The sequence below is a fragment of the Pleurodeles waltl genome, chromosome 10 (assembly GCF_031143425.1).
Source record: "Pleurodeles waltl isolate 20211129_DDA chromosome 10, aPleWal1.hap1.20221129, whole genome shotgun sequence".
NCBI classification, from domain to species: Eukaryota; Metazoa; Chordata; class Amphibia; order Caudata; family Salamandridae; genus Pleurodeles; species Pleurodeles waltl.
Window position 1 is genome coordinate 1,013,228,549 of NC_090449.1, and position 16,807 is coordinate 1,013,245,355.

General features: G+C 42.2%; 1 protein-coding gene across 2 annotated transcripts in view; it reads right to left on the reverse strand.

The window, feature by feature from the left end:
• LOC138262136 (prostatic acid phosphatase-like) overlaps window positions 1–16,807 on the reverse strand; it is a 235,430-nt gene that overhangs the window by 132,277 nt on the left and 86,346 nt on the right. For both annotated transcript variants that reach the window (XM_069211918.1, XM_069211917.1), the window contains one exon: window positions 4,713–4,808. Coding sequence is in view for 1 of the 2 variants with exons in the window: in XM_069211917.1 (XP_069068018.1) it covers window positions 4,713–4,808 (96 nt within the window). In the remaining variant the exon portion in view is untranslated. The remainder of the gene's footprint in view (window positions 1–4,712; window positions 4,809–16,807) is intronic.

A 16,807-nucleotide genomic window follows, 5' to 3' on the forward strand; every position in this document is an offset into this window, starting at 1 on the left:
TGCAACTCACTGATAAGGCCGAACAAGGCTGAAACTGGTCTGAGGTTTCTTGTGGTCCTGTTCAGAGGTTACCTAACATGTAAGTTTGGGCTGTAGGGTGTAAGAATATGCAGTTCGTTTCTGTCTAAAATTATATAATGGAATGCCGCATAGTGCAATTACCAGTGGCAGATATGAATTTAGGAATTCCATTCATCACTTTTGAACTGAGGGTCTCATTTACAAGCGGCCTGCGCCGCCGGTGTGTCACTTTTTTGACGCACTTGCGGTGCAGGCTGCAGGGCGAAATCCACAAGACCAAGCAAAGCCACTTTGCATGGCTTTACATGGCCTTGTAGATATGGCCCCCTTACACGCATTACTTTGCGTGAAAGGGGCGCTCCATGGGTGTTGCCGTGGATGTTCCCATGCAGCACCCGTGGAATCCGATGCATTCCCAGATTTACAAGGTTTTGTAAACATGGAAATGCTTCAGTTTTCTTGCCACCCAGTGGTGGTGTAAGGGTGGCGCAACAGGGAGAAATTAATTTTTCCTTTTTTTTGTTTTACTCTTTACACATAGAAGGAGGAAATTCCTCTCGTGATTGTTTTTGTGCAGGAAGGTGTCACTTCCTGCACAAAAACAATCATCCCCACAACGCTGGCATCCTTCCACCACGGTGAAAGGGTGTCTGCATTGGTGCATGCTGCTGCCATGCACCAATGCAGGGGACAAGGACAGGAATGCGTTGAATATTGTAGATGTGGCACATTCCTGCCCTTTTGTTTTGACGCAGGACAGCGCAGCAAAAAGGCTTGCGATACTGCCCTGAGCCAAAACTTTGTAAATGTGGTCCTAGGTATCTTTTGTTGCTTTCTACAAATATAAAAAATGGCGAATTCATTAAAATAACGAAAATGAAAAAAATGTGTAGGTGGAACTTTGGCGCATGAGCAGTAGACACTCCTTTGCCCTCGTCTCTATGACTGTGAACAATAGGCGAAAGAAGAAAAAAAGTAGCAGAGTGGGTAGCTGATATTGCAGGATACATAAGATGGCAGGATCTAGCCTGCCCACTTATGTAGTTCTGTATTTGGTCTTTTTACAGGCAGGGGAGAGATGAAAACCAAAAAGGACCTTCTCCCCTACCCTTCCTGGCTAGGATCACGGGGTTTCAAATTCTACCTGGCCCTTGTCAAGGTGGGGAAGGACTGGGAAGCCATCACACATTGGTGAAGGGCTGGGAAGTCATCTTTGGACTTGCCCTCTTTTCTTCCCCTTTCTGAACTGGGAAGGGCCTCCTCAGCCCTTCATAAGAGCTGGACAGGAATTTCTCCAACCCATCCTACTCAAGTCACTGAATCATACAAACTCTTACACACTCACATCTATCATTCACTTCTCAATTCCACCTTTCAAACACAATAGGTTGTGGGGGGCAGGGGTTGATAGTTAATCTTAAAGGAGTAGCTTAACTTCTGAGTTTCATGTCTTTTTAAGTGTTGTATTGGAAGTCAGTAATCACGCCCCTCAAACCTTATCTTGCTTTTTTGTTTAGTATTGTTTCAATGATATAAACATGTATGCACACACACACACACACATATCACAGAGGCATTGAAAGTAACTCAATAGGTTAAATTACACTTTTTATAGGAAGTATATGTTCTGTTATTACTTTGGCAAGTGGTGGCCAGTAATTTTAGCAGGGAGGGGGCAGGCGGGACACACACGCACACATACACACTTGCTTACACCCATGCATTCGCGCACATGCATACACACACATCTATTTACTCCCAAATATTCATACATACATGCGCGTACACACCAAACATTAAAAAAAGAATCACACTTACCTGTGCTGCTCTGCCTCGGAGGTACCAAGGAGACCCTACTTTGTCACAGAGTGGGATGGGGTGAGTGAGGGTTGCTGACCCCACCACACTCTGTGGCGAGGTGTCACTGATTGACACTCGGCTCTGGGCATCACAGGCTTTACCAATGTAGCACCCAGGATCAAAGCAATCAGTGACGCTCCCCCTTGTTACAAGGCCTTGAGATGCTTTGCCAGGCTCAAGAGGTCACGCTCACAAGACCTGGGACATCTTCAACCTGGGAAAGTTCAGCTCACACAGGCAGGAGCCTGCACATTTAGCTCATGTGTTGTTCCTGGCTGCCTGACCTGAACATAAAGAGTGTCTGTTAGGCTGACCTTTGCTCAGCCTGACAGAGACTCTTCTTACTGGGCAAAAGGTGTGGGTGTGTGGCCCCATCGCCCATTAGGACGGGAAGCAGCTGTCAAGCTCAAGTTTTTTTATTTCGTGCAGATTGGCACACAATGGGCAAAGTAATGTTGGGGCTATTTGAAGACAGCGCCCTACATTTTAAGTCCCATAGGAATGTTTGCTCTCTACCGCAGCAAACACTGCAGACTTCAAATACATTAAACTTGACTAGTCAATGCATCAGAACCAATTTGATTTGTAATTCATTTAAATTTCAGGATTTGAAAGGTTCTGTAACTGATATGCACACATAATGCTTCGAGTATACAAAAGGTTAAAAGGATAATGCTTCAAATAACCCAATTATTTTGAACCCTTGACCTGCCTGCAACAGCACACCACAATAGTACAGCAGAACAATACACAACATTACAGCACAAAATCACAACACAGCAATGAAGTAGAAACAATGAAACAATGAAAAATAAGAAAAACGTTCAGCAACACAAAACGACATAACAAAAACACCATAAAACACATTATAAAAACAAACCAACACACCACAACACCCCAGGAACTGTACAGTATCACACAAAAAAACACAACAGAGCAACACAAAAAACAATAACAAAATAATATTTCAAACACATCAGAGGGTTCGATTCTGAGTGATCTAGGGTCTCCTGACTGGACCCAAGACCTTGCCAAAGGAAAATACCCTGCATCTAAAGCTTCCTGGCATGACCGAAGGCTCAGTGGTACTGATTTTGGGGCACAGCAGTTGGGGACATGGGGAGCAGTGTGAATGGCGTTGTCTCTGGGGTCAGATAATGTGTGCACAGGTTATTGGATAAGGTGCAGTGCATGGTCAAACCCCATGCCCTGCATGTACAGCCTGCTGTGCACATCTAAAGACATCTGTGGGCATGGTACAGAGCCTACAGCACTTTGCACACGCAGATGGTTGTAAGCAGAGGGATTTAGGAGCAGTGGCCTGGGCACAATTCATGAACTAGGAACAAACCCACTGACATACTTTAACACACATAATTCATATGCCAACGCAACCGGCATTATACACCCACTCAATCAACATGATACACCAACACATTCACCATCAGCCATGAATTTGTGCAACATTAGAGGTCCACACACTGCCCACCATACATCCACAAAACAAGCATCAAACACCAACACTCCCACTACCATGTCACACAGCTACCGTTATACACCCACACCTAACCTACACCCATACTCCTGACAGGAATTGCCCATACCAACTACAACCAAAGCAACCACAGCAGACACATACCAATATATGGCCACACAACCAACTGCATATTGCCGAAACGTCCTGATAAACAGATGGCCACACAGCCACATTCATAAGCCTAGATCCATCAACATATTTATATACACCCAACAACAAATGCCCACACAGCCACCATCATACACCCACATAGCCACCATTGCATTCCAACTCACCTACCACAGTACATCCATATCCACTAAATGCAGGCATAGACCCAGCATCATACATCCACACACCCACCATCATATGCCAACACACCGACTACCATGCACCTACAAAACAAGGATTAAGAATGTTCTCTGCTGTGCCACTCCAAGCACTTATTCATATCATCATGCACCCTTTTACAGACGTATCCACATTATAAATAATTCTCTCAAACACATCTACTTTGAAGCTTTCTCAAGTAATAAAAGAGTGGCCTTTAAGGTCACCTTAGTATGACAAGCGTCTGAAACCAGGCAAAAGTATTTTTTACAAAATGTCATTACAAAAAATAAAGTTAGAAGGGAGTTAAGGTTGGCAAATATGGCCACAGTGTCTTTGCCACCAAAATTCACAAATTCAGGAATTCCCATTTTGAACTGATACCTTCACATCTTTCACCAATCGCAGCGTACTAAGTCCAAATTAACTTCCACCCCAGCATACAATATTTCATACGTCATGCACCTATTAAAAAAACAAAAACTAACACAATAGAGAATATATAACATCATTCAGAACCTCATACTCAACAAGTTCACTATCATATATCATATCACAAAGTCAACTTCACCTACTTCATACCTTCTAACATCCCACATCATACGACAAAACACCCACAATCATATAGCCATCAACCCAACATCATTAATGAATGAAGAAATACCATTATATTTGCACACAAAACCAGAACCACACCTCCGCCACATAACACAGAGCCACATTCATACACCCACATCCAGCAACATTCATCGGTATAAGCTATAGCAAATAGCTGTAAAGTCATTAACCTGTTCATCTATACACACACTCATTATACACCAACACGCCTATAGTTATGTATTCCATAACACCAAGGTGAGATAAATATGCATTTATCCATATCTATTTTTTATATATAAATATAACTATATGCATATATATTGTTTCAAATAAGATATGCAAAAAAAGTTCTTAAGTTAAAAATAATGGTGTCATTCAAGCAAACCGTGGAAAGTTGCCCATATCCCTGTGGCCAGGCATCTTCTTTGTGCGGATCATTCGGGTAGCTTTCCCGTGCACTCCTGTCGCCATGACGATACACCTGGGGAAAGTTTATAAACATACATTATAATGAATAATTACCTTCCATCTGTGATTTGTTTTAATAAGGCATCAGTATCACCATATTATTCTCCTCAAAGTAAGTATGTAGAATGACACATATGCTACAAGGATCCTGCCTTCTGTTGCTAGAGGCGACAAAGGGCATATTCATCAAACATTTCTGTGCTCGGATGTGGACAGTGAGTCTATAGAAAAAGCTATTTACAATTGAAACATGATGTGGATTTTTACTCACAAATGTGGAAATCTGTCAGTATTTATGAGTACAATGCATAAACTACAATAGACACATACACTAACATGCACAAAATACACTTGCATTGGATTAGGTGACAAAATGGTCTAAATCTGACTGCACATTGGCGAGATGCTCTCAGCCAGTACCAAATACTTCTAGTTGGTGAGCGAGGGAAAAACCTTTAATTACAGAATAGTGAGGGGAGATCTTTAAATGAGACCTTCTCTTTTTTTCTGCACCAATTACCCTTGTGCTGCGTACATACCCTGTACCAAGGGTGGTATACTTCAGACGATGGCAGACGATGGTTAAAAGGGCTGCCCCCTGCTTTGCACACACCAGGCTAGGGCTCCTAATGCTTAAATGATGTGTACACTCAGAATCACATCTTTAAGCTGCATCTTGTGGACGTGGAGCACTATGTGTAATGTTGTTTATTTCTACATCTTACATCCTTCTTTCTACAGCTTACATCCACTGACTGCTTGCTATCTCAGAAAGACTTCCCCTGCTATATTCCTAAAATCCTGCATGAAAAAGTAACCTTGATGTACTTCTGCTTGATTCATCTCCTTTCTTTCTTCAGTGACGCTCTTCCTATCTTCCATGCTCTGCATGCATTCTATTTCTGAGAATAGCCTCCTCTCAGTCTCATGGCTGCCTTAAGCCTTCTTATTGTAATTCCAAAATTGGCTGATACCTCATTTTATAGATCACAACCTCTCCACTTTAAGACTCTATATCTGTAAACTAAGATTACCTAATATCCACCAGCCTATCTATCTCACCCAGCAATTTACCAAGAACCACTCAGCCCCCACTAATAATCACACCTAACTTGTAGTAACATAATATATCACAAAGTAACTGGAGCAAATGCATGCAATTTTTCTTAGGAGCACGTGACTAATCACAATAACCAACAATAACTACTATATTAACCACTAACATTGGGTTCCGGACTAAAGAGCTACTGGCCATAAAGTGCTTAAACACCTCATCAAGGTTAGTAAGCACTATATAAATTACAATATGTTATAACTGCCACACTCAGATGTTTGGGGCAAAGGGTAGGATTGCACTTGTTTAAAGGACTGAGGGTGAAGGGGTGGGAGTTGCAAAATGCAGTAAACACCTACAAACTAGTGCTATGTGATTGTGCTGTTAAATAATGCTTGACTTAAACGTGTCTAGGTAGCATAACTAGGATTCAGTTAACATGACTAGGCCCAGTTAGCCTGCATTGACAATCATTTTAGAGTGACAGAAAGAACTGTGCTTTTAAACTACATAAACACGTTTCTTTCCTGCTTGCACGTTTCTCTTCTGTGTCTTTCCGTTTTGGAAAATAAGCAAAATATAATCAATTACACAGTGCTGTTTATTTGTCCATATGAAATGTATTAATTTTTGTTCCCTTGGAAGAAAGCCTTGAGTAGAATTTTTATGTATCTGTAACAAATTTAAGTTATTTACTCGAGTCAGCTCTAGGAATCTTTCATCAGTTGTACTATCTATAGATTTTATTTGTCCCACAAATGTGATGGTATTTCCTTCATTTCCTATCTACAGTGTATTATAATTATGCATGAAAATAGTTGTTTCGAAATGTTTTTTAGTTGATGTACCATATTTTTTTTTAAGCCATTGGTTTACAAGTATATAATATTATTACCATCTCCCCATTATGTCAGATCTCACCATGCGGAGAGTGTGGCTTTCTGTTCCTACAATCTATAAAATATGCTCTTTTTGGAAGATGTGCCAGGCGTTTTGCTTACTTCTCAAAGGGAGACTCCATGTTGGACAGTCTGTTGATTTATATTCAGACTTTTCTTGCTTTACACACTGGCCAGAGTCTCTGCTACATTGTCTAATGATTTATACTTAAGACTTCTCTTCACTTTTAAACAGAGCAGATTTTATGTTAGTGGAACTAATCTTTGGTTCTGCTATTTACTTGCTTTGACGATAACCTTATGTTGATCCTCTCACATTTGCATTATTGATTCTGATTTGAATTTGACTAACTAACTTCATTTTGCCTACTATATTGATTCTTAAATTTGACTAAACCTTTATGGTTTTGACTTTGATTTTTGCCCTCTAAAGGTTTATATAATTTATGAGACTCATATGCCCCTGATCCTGAGTCTTAACTCATGATTTATTAATTAAAACCATGTACATCCTCATTACATTGTGAGATTGTGAAAAATGTTACTATTGGAAAATGGATCCTGGCTGAGGTTATTTGTAGAGCTATGTGCTGTTAAAGTACTGAAATATAACCTTAACCTGCCAAGGTACATTGTTAGGACACAAATTTAGTTCTAGCTGAGCAATCATATACAAGGAGTTATCAAGAAAACAACAAGGTCTCTAGGTGTTTGTGGAAGGTACTGTTGTGAGATATTACTTGTGGGAGGGCTGGAAAGGAGGTCTAGGACATGGGTGCTTAAACTAAAAAGGTTTTGCCATCTGGATGAAGTTTAAAACATCTCCAACCTTTCAGCTGGAATCCATTAGACAAATGGAGAGGGTTGGGGTACATATGTCTCTAAGATAGACCAGCATAAAGCGGAGAGGTAATGATGGTAGGGGAAGGATGACAGCAAGGATGGCCTGTCGTATGTGAACTAGGTGATCAATCGACCTGGGAACTGACTTAAGTGAACAGGCATAGGAATGGCTAAGTGCATGAAAGCAACTGGTGCAGAAGGATGGTGAGAAGTGCAGAACAGAGGTAATGGTTGCAGGTGAGAATTTGAAGGGCAGACGCAAGTGGCACAAGGATGTGGGAGAGAGTCCAGATTTACATGTGAAAGGTGCAAGGGTATTGAGGAAGTGCAGTGGAGGTTAGAGGGGCCGGGAAAAAGTGAGAGGTAAATGGGTAAATCAGGTTGACAAAATATTTAAGCTGTGGGAATAGGTGCAGGGAGAATGTAGAAAAAAGAGTGAGGGGCAGGATGGCTCAATGAACTATGGAGTTTCGAAGTTCGTGAGTTTGAGCCCCATGCAAAAGCAGACCCATCCTGGATCCGTTCCGAGGTGGGTAAATTGAGTACCATTGGTTTGGGGTGGTATTTGGAGCTACATGGAACATACGTTATTATTCGTGTAAAATAGAAGTGAAAATTTATGGAAGAGAGTGCCTTCATTACATATCTGCAATCATAATTAATTTTAATCCTTCTCTTTCTCATCCCATTCATATACATTTGAGGTATTCCTACCTTCCTCACCAGCCTTCTAAAGCCAGGCAGTGACTGAGAGCCCCTTTCACCTACTGAGCACTCAAGGCATACCCTTCGGTAATCCAAACTAGGTGATGCACAAATACTTGGGGAAGAAAGTGTGTATGACTGGGAAGAGAAAATCTAGGCGTAACGAAGATTACCAGTAGGTAATCCATGCATTACCTCCCTGTCTCTCTTTCTTCTCACACTCATACATATTTGAGGATTAGCAAAGCAAGAACCAGGTCATCAATCCATCCTCATAAAATTACATGAAAGGATGATATTGCTTTGTGCTGTGAATTTAATTGTAATATCAGAAAAACATACATATTAACATACATATTCAATGAGAATAGAGTGAAACACTACCACACCCAATTTCGGTCATCCTTCTTAGGGCCTTGAAGTCTAAAGTGGTCAATGAAAATTTGGTGAGAAGCTCAAGTAGCTGTCTAGTAAATCTCAGAGTGAGCAAGTCCTCTCACTGTAGTCCAGGCAGCTGCTACACCTCTGGGAGAATGATCTAGGATACCAGCCGGAAGAGGAGCATTGGTCACGTATTAAGTGAGGGCAACTGCAGAGCGAATCCACTGACTTGTTGAGACACAGCAAGCTTTGTGACCCCTACCTAATGACTCAAAGTTACATCAAAATCGAATTCTGAAGATATAAACTGGTTTAAGCAAGTCAAAAATAATCTGTAATCATCCATAGGATATAAAGTTAATTCAGCATCAGAGGAAGGAGAAGCGAAAAAAATGATAGAATGAAAATCAGTAGAGACATTTTGAATGAAAGAAGGACATGACAAAGAATAAATCTGTGAGGATGAATTGACAAAACTCTTTCTTTGCATGGAGGGGTACCCTTTTTCTCTATTCTTCTAGCTGATGTTATTGCCACTTGAAGAACCATCATCAAAATGAGGAATTTTAAATCAGCCAAAGAAAAAAGCTCAATGGGATGTTTCTGCAGTTCTCCACAAACCAAAGGAGGATAACAAGCAGGTGACAAAGGGTTAATGAATGGACAAGTTGGGACAAATCTCTTTAATAGGTGATATGGGACGTCATTTTCACCAAGGTTCTCTGAATGTGTTGATGGTAGCCTGTTGGGTTGTAGGGATGGGAACTATCCAGATCTGAGAAGAACAAATCCCCGAGAAACTGCAGGACATTTACAAAACCACAAGAAAAAATATAATTTTTTTTTGCTGGACACCATTTATGAATGCTACTGCAGTGGAGAGAGCAATTTCTAAGTGTTGAAGATCCTATAGATTGCTGAATAACTAGGGCTAAGTGAAGTGGGAAGCCTTTCTAGTGCAGTCTCTATCTTTTCACCTCAACACCATGAGTGCTAACCTAAGTAGATTTGAGGGGGGCTGTAATACAGGAGATAGCAACAAAGGACGTTTCCAAGGTGAATGATTTTCTAGGGTATGTAACTGGGGAAACAAAGCACTTCTTGTTAAAAAAGCCACTACCACGATTACTGCTATTTCTTCCATCCAAATGCTTGCTAGAGCCTGGTGAGTTAGTGCAATTGAAGGAAACACCTATAGAACTTCTTGGGGCCATGGAACCGAAAGAGCATTTACTTCCTGTGCTGTTCAATCTGTAAAGCAAGAGCTATAATTCTGTACCACCGCATTTTCACAAGATACTAACATTTTGAAAGCAGGAGCCCTAAACTTCCTGCAAATTGTCTTGAATACCCAGGGACAAGTGACTATGGGGGTCATTACAACCCTGGCGGACGGTGTTTAAGCGGCGGTAAGACCGGAATTCCTTCCCTGGCACTGATAGGGGTCTTCCCCACCCCGACTCCCTCCCCTACACCCCCCACCACCCCTGCCACCCCCCAAAGGTGGCAGGACCCCCCTCCCCACCCCGACCCCCAACATTACCTTACACACACACACCCGACACGCACGCAGGCACCACCAACACACATACACACACACACACCGACACACATGCCAACATCCACACACAGAGTCAGACACGTACACCCACATTCACACATTCACGCACACATCCCACAAACATACCTACAGACATACACGCACTCATTCCCAAAACACGCAACACCCCCGCAAGCATACACGCACTCACACACCCCCTACATACACAGACGCACACCCCCATGCACCCACACAACACACCCCCACCCCCCTCCCCTAACGGTCGATCGACTTACCTGTTCCGTCGATCCGCCGGGAGGGGACGGGAGCCATGGGGGCAGCTCCGCCGACACCACACCGCCAACAGAACACCGCCGCGCAGAATCACAGGACGTGATTAGCTGGGCGGTGTTCTGTTGGCGTGGCGGTGGAGGTGGAGCAACCTCCACTTCCCCGCCGCCCGCAAGTATGGCTCTTGGCGGCTCTCCGTCGGAAAAACGACGGAGGGTAGCCAACGGTTATAATACGCCGAGCGGCAAACCGCCACTACTGGCGGTCTTCCGCACGGCGGTCCCTCGCCGGTCTTGTTAAAAGAACGCCGAAGTTGTAATGACCACCTATGTCCCTAAGAATAAGGTAACATCCAGCTGAGATTATGTGCCAGAACACTGTCTCAATGTTTGTGGCCCTCAGAAGAAGGGGATGATATTCTGCCAAGTATCAAAACTGGAAGCCAAACCTTCTAGGAGACTGGGACCTGGAGGACCCCTGAAAATCTATGAAGGTCACTGCCACCATGTAGTTGGATCATATGAGAATAGCTTTGTCTCTGTCAATAGAAGCAATTCCTTAGAGATCTGTATACTGCAACTAATCATCCTCTGTTGGATGATCTTTAGCTCTACTGTGGAGACCAAAGGGCTTGAGTTGAATGATTTGCCAATATGGCTCCCGAACTGTGGTGCCCACCGCAAATCTTAACGGGAGGGGCGGGCGGGGGGAGGGACAGGGATGACAGGGGCTAACATTTAAAAAAAAGTACCTTTTGCCTTCGCCTCCTGCCACGTCGCTCCTCTTCGATAGATGTAGTGTCCCAGCATTTCCTGGGACACCAGCACAGGCTCCCCAGCAATCCTGGCACTGCTTTCATGCTAAACCTAGCATGAAAGCAGAGTCAGGATTAGTCTAAGCGGCTTGGATTGCTGCTCAGACACAACCCTGGGGTCTGTGCAGTTTGTGTGCTCAACACAACTGGGCGGGAGAATCCTAAATGTGCATGTGTGTTTGGCCGGCCACATGCGCACTTAAGTGCACTCTCTCCTCCTCCCCCCTCCAACCTCCCGTGGCCCAGCCCGCCCCTCCCTTCACATGCTGCTGGCTGAGCCGGCAGCTGAAAGATAAAACAATAATGAAATATAGTTTTATCTTTCAGCTCCTACCTTAGCCAGCGGTCAGCACTCCTTCACCATTGCAAAGGAGCCGCCCCTGCTCCACAGCCCACAGAACTGGCATCTGGCATGAGTAACAATGATAGGGCAGGTTGCAGAGGAACGCCACCTAGAGAATTAGAAAGATGAACCCACCACTGGTGGAGCCGCAGAATTTAGGCTCCATCCTTTACACATCACCATTAAGCACATACATTTATTTTTTACATTATATTTACTGTGTGCCTTAAATAATATGAACACATGTGAACATTTAAATGCATTAAGGAAATATAACCACTGAGAAACTGAAGCTTTATAAAAGGGGATTAATGTTCATTTGGAAAGGCTTTCATGTATTCATATTCACGCTTTATATTTACACTTCATTAGTAAATATGAATTTTCTTTTTCATGTTTTGCATTTATTTTGAAAGTTATATGTGTGCATGTATAATCATATATTCGAAATACATGTTAAATGTCTAGTTAAAGTTAGCTTGACTAAAGGCCTTAATTTTGAAATATATTTTGTTTGGTTAGTGTGTTCTTTCTTTTGTAGGTGTTCAAAGTTGCAGTAAACGTCCAAGTTCTGCGGGATGGGAAATTCTGGTGATGTTGCAAAGGCAGAATACAGGAAAAGAGACGACTGGATCCTGGCGAAGTGGAAAGAGACACCACTGTCTAAAGGAGTTGTAATACAGGAAGCAGAGATGTTTGAGATGTTGAGTAACAAACAGAGAGAAGATGAGACATGAGATGACACATATGTTGGCAGACCAGTGAAACCATGTAAGCACATGCTGCCATGTAAAGTTGGAGCAGCGTCTCTGGAGAGAAGTTATTTCAGTAATTATTGCAATTTTTCTGCTCTGATTGTAGGTAGAAAACCTACTCCCATGACCACAGTGAAATAGGCTCTAATAAATGTACTGTCCGGAGAAGGAATAAGATTAACTTGCATAAATTGAGTAAATAGCCATGATGAGACAGACATTTCTGAAATGCTAGCACACTTGTTTCCATAAACTCTGCTGATATACCAAGGTGCAATCAGTTGTCCAGATATGGAAAAAGAGGCCAAACTTTCAGAAGAAGCAGAGCTGCAATTGAGTGAAAGCTTTTCTAAAGAGACTTCTGGAGCAGAATTGAGCCCAAAATGAAGCACTTTGAATTAAAATGTAAGTAGGACTGAACAAAAAGCTTGAGGAGCTTTTGGAATATGAAGATAAATGTTAGACTTAGCATCCTTGGCGTTGTCTCCCCTAACTTTTTACCTGTGTTTCCCAGGTTGTTGATGTGTGCTGGACTCTATATTTGTTGTTTTTGTTACTCTGAACACTTTACCACTGCTATCCAGTGCTAAAGTGCAAGTGCTCCTATGTAAAACGTATGTGTAATTGGCTTTCCATGATTGGCATATTTGATTTACTGATAAGTCCCTAGTACAGTGCACTAAAGGGGCCCAGGGCCTGTAAATCAAATGCTACTAGGGGGCCTGCAGCACTGATTGTGCCACCACCATGAGTAGCCCTGTAAACATGTCTCCGACCTGCCACTGCAGTGTCTGTGTTTGCAGTCTTGCACTGCCAATTCGACTTGGCAAGGGTACCCACTTGCCAGGCCTAAACCTTCACTTTTTATACATGTAAGGCACCCCTAAGGTAGGCCCTAGGAAGCCCCATGGCTGGGTGCAGTGTTTGTTAAAGGTGGGACTTGTACGTTTGTGTTCTACATGTTCTGACAGTGAAATACTGCCAAATTCGGTTTTCACTGTTGCAAGGCCTATCTCTCTCCTAGGTTAACATGGGGCCTGCCTTTAAATGTTACCAAAGCGTAGATTCCCTTTGGGAGCAGATAGAAATATGGAGTTTAGGGTCTCTGAGCTCACAATTTAAAAATACATATTTTAGTGAAGTTGGTTTTAAGATTGTGTGTTTGAAAATGCCACTTTTTTTAAAGCAGGCATTTTCTTGCTTAAACCATTCTGTGACTCTGCTGTTTGTGGATTCCCTCTCTGGGTCAGTTTGACAGTTGGGCTGTTTGCACCTCTCTCTAGACAGTGACACAAAGAGGTTTGGGGTGTAGCCTGCATATCCTGATGAGCCATCTGTGCTGGAGGGGAGGGGAGGAGTAGTCACTCTCACCTGAATGGGCTGTGCCTGCCCTCATACAATACAGTCTCCAACCTCCTGGTGTGTGGCTGGGGCCTGGACAAGAAAGGATCTTGCAGACACTTGAGACTTTACTTTGAAGATTGCCAACTTCAAAGGCAGAAAGGGGTATAAGTAGTGGACCCAAAACCTCAGACTTGAGATTACTTCAAGGATTCAAGAGGAACCTCTGCCTGGAGAAGAGCTGAAGAGCTGAGGAGAAGTGCTGCCCTGGCCTGTGACTATGCTGGCCTATCCTGCAGTTGCTGCTTCTGCCTGTGCAAGAGGACAGAGACTGGATTTGTTTTGCATTCCTGCTTGAGAAGTGACTCCAAGGCTTGGAGTAGAGCTTGCCTCCTGTTTTGAAGCCTCGGGGACAGCAAAGGCTTCACCAACCAGAGCTGAGTCTACTTGCTGTGGACTCTAGCTTGCCAGAGGGTGCCATTCCATTATGTGTGCCTCAAGGCACTGTTTTCTTGCTTTTAAGTGCTAAATTTGTATTTTTAACTGTATATTGTGGATTTTTATCGTATTTCGTCTTGTTTATTTACATAAAATATTAACTATTTTTCTAAACCTGTGTTGTGTCCTTTTGTAATGGTTCACTGTATTACTTTGTGTGTTTGTACAAATACTTAACACATTGTCTCTTAGCTAAGCCTGCCTGCTCGTGCCAAGCTACCAAGGGGGTGAGCGGGGGTTAACTGAGTGTGATTCTCCTTCTGAGAAATTTCACAGGACTGCCAAGGGAATGATTTATTGTAATGCTTCCATTTTAAAGGTGGAGCACTGCAATTTAGGCTCCATTCTTTACACATCAACACTGCACGAATACATTTATTTTTTACTTTATATTTACTGTGTGCCTTAAATGATATGAAGCATGCGAACATTTAAATGCATTAACGAAATATAACCACTAAGAAACTGAAGCTTTATAAAAGTGAGCATTAATGTTCATTTGAAAAAGCTATCATATATTCATTTTTCATGCTTTATATTCACACTTAATAGGTAAACATGCATTTTCGTTTCCATGTTTTGCATTTATTTTGAAAGTTATATGTGCGCATGTACATTAAATGCCTAGTTAAAGTTAGCCTGACTAAAGGTCTTTAAATGTTTTTTGTTTGGTTACCGTGTTCTTTCTTTTGTAGGTGCGTTTTCAAGGTTTCATTAGTTAGCGAAAGCAGTACTGTTGCAATAGATTAATTTATTGATAGTGTGACCTGAGACGTGAAGACCTAATGAGCAGCTAAAGCTTCCTATTCATTGCGTACCAGGAGCAGGAGATATTCAAAGTTGCAGTAAACATCCAAGTTCTGCAGGATGGGAAATTCAGGTGATGTTGCAAAGGCAGAATACTGGAAAAGAGACGATTGGTTCCTGGTTAAGTGGGAAGAGAAATCATTGTTACTGAAGGTTCTGTTTGTTTTAATTAACGTTCTCTCTGTTAGAAGTTAGAGCAGATTCCCTTTCGACTTTGAAGGGTACAGACCCTTCTGCTTCCTTTTATTCTTGCAGTTGTGAAGCTTTATGTTAAACACTTCTATTGGAGTCTTCACTATGCTGACACCTTTCTCTTTTGCAAATTTCCCCAAGACTTCATTCAAATCACCATTACTTAAATCTCTGATTAGTTGGTTTTTAGAATAATTTCATGTTTATAAGAGAGCACACGAGTTTCTTTAAGAAACAATTATTTCTAATTCTCAGTTTCTGTGTTGCAGTGGCTGTTACTGCTTTGTATCTTGATCTATTGAGACAGAACAAATTGAGATACTTCAGCATGCCAGCTGTAATCTTTTATCTTTTAAATATTTTTCTGACAAGTATACATATTGGACTGACTATTGATTGGCAATAACATTTCTTAACTTCAATGACCGATTCTTGGTCCTTATTGTGATTGCAAATCAGCTTCACAAAAATCGAATTGTTTTATCGTTGCTAACTCAGTCACTTAGATCCATCAGATGAGAGATTGTAAATCACGCACACGCGTGCTATCAAAGGCATGTTGACCCACTGATTTGGACAGCTCATGAACACAAAGAAGAAACCATCCTCTTGCCTTAGGCACAAGAAACACCATTGTATAGATACCCTGACCCCATGAGGCCATGGAACAGGCCTAATGGCATTTGTTACCAGCAAGTTGTGTAATGTTTGATTCCTGACCTGCCTCTTCATGCTTTGCGAAGACAGGGTCCGGATCACTTCCTATTCTGGGACAGTGGTAGCAAATGTGATGCTGTAACCTGAGTAGATTGTCTTGAGAACCCTAGCATATGAAATAGATACTTCCCCACCTTGTTGAAATTTCTCAATTATACTTCCCACCAGCCATTGATGGCCAGGATCAGCACAGTCAAGTGTTTTGATTATAAGGAGCAGGAGAAGAATCTGGACATTGCTTGCATGGAGGAAGATAATCTTTCTCTTTATCAAACCCTCAAAAGTTGTGAGAAGGCTGCTGATGCTGTGATGGCTGTCTATGAGTACTACAAGTAGCTCTGACACCATGAATCATTACTTGCATTTTCACATGCGTAACACACCACGTGACTTGATGCCACATTGTGGGACAAAGTGATGTTGTCTCAACACTACCTCACCGCCTCCATCATGGCAGTTCTCTTAAATAATAGGAACTTGCTGCTAATATGTTGCATTGTAATTGGAAAGCAATGGCCAGCTGAATTGTGAAGGGGACAAAACGTAGGTATGACAGCTAATAGAGGCATACTGAAGAAAGTGCATTTTTTGAGACTTGTCCAACATAACTATGTTCTTATTTGTTCTGTTGATCCTAGTGTAAGTGCTTCTACATTTCCTCTTGCTCGCCTATGTGAAGGTAGCTCATTACATCTTGCGTGACCCAATGGGAAGAGATGAGGAAGACGAAGGGAAACCCTTTCACCTTCAGGCTATATACACTAATGCCTGGTGCTGTTTGTTTTCTTGAGAGAAGTGTTGGGTGGATTAACATATGCACCTAAAGTTCGTA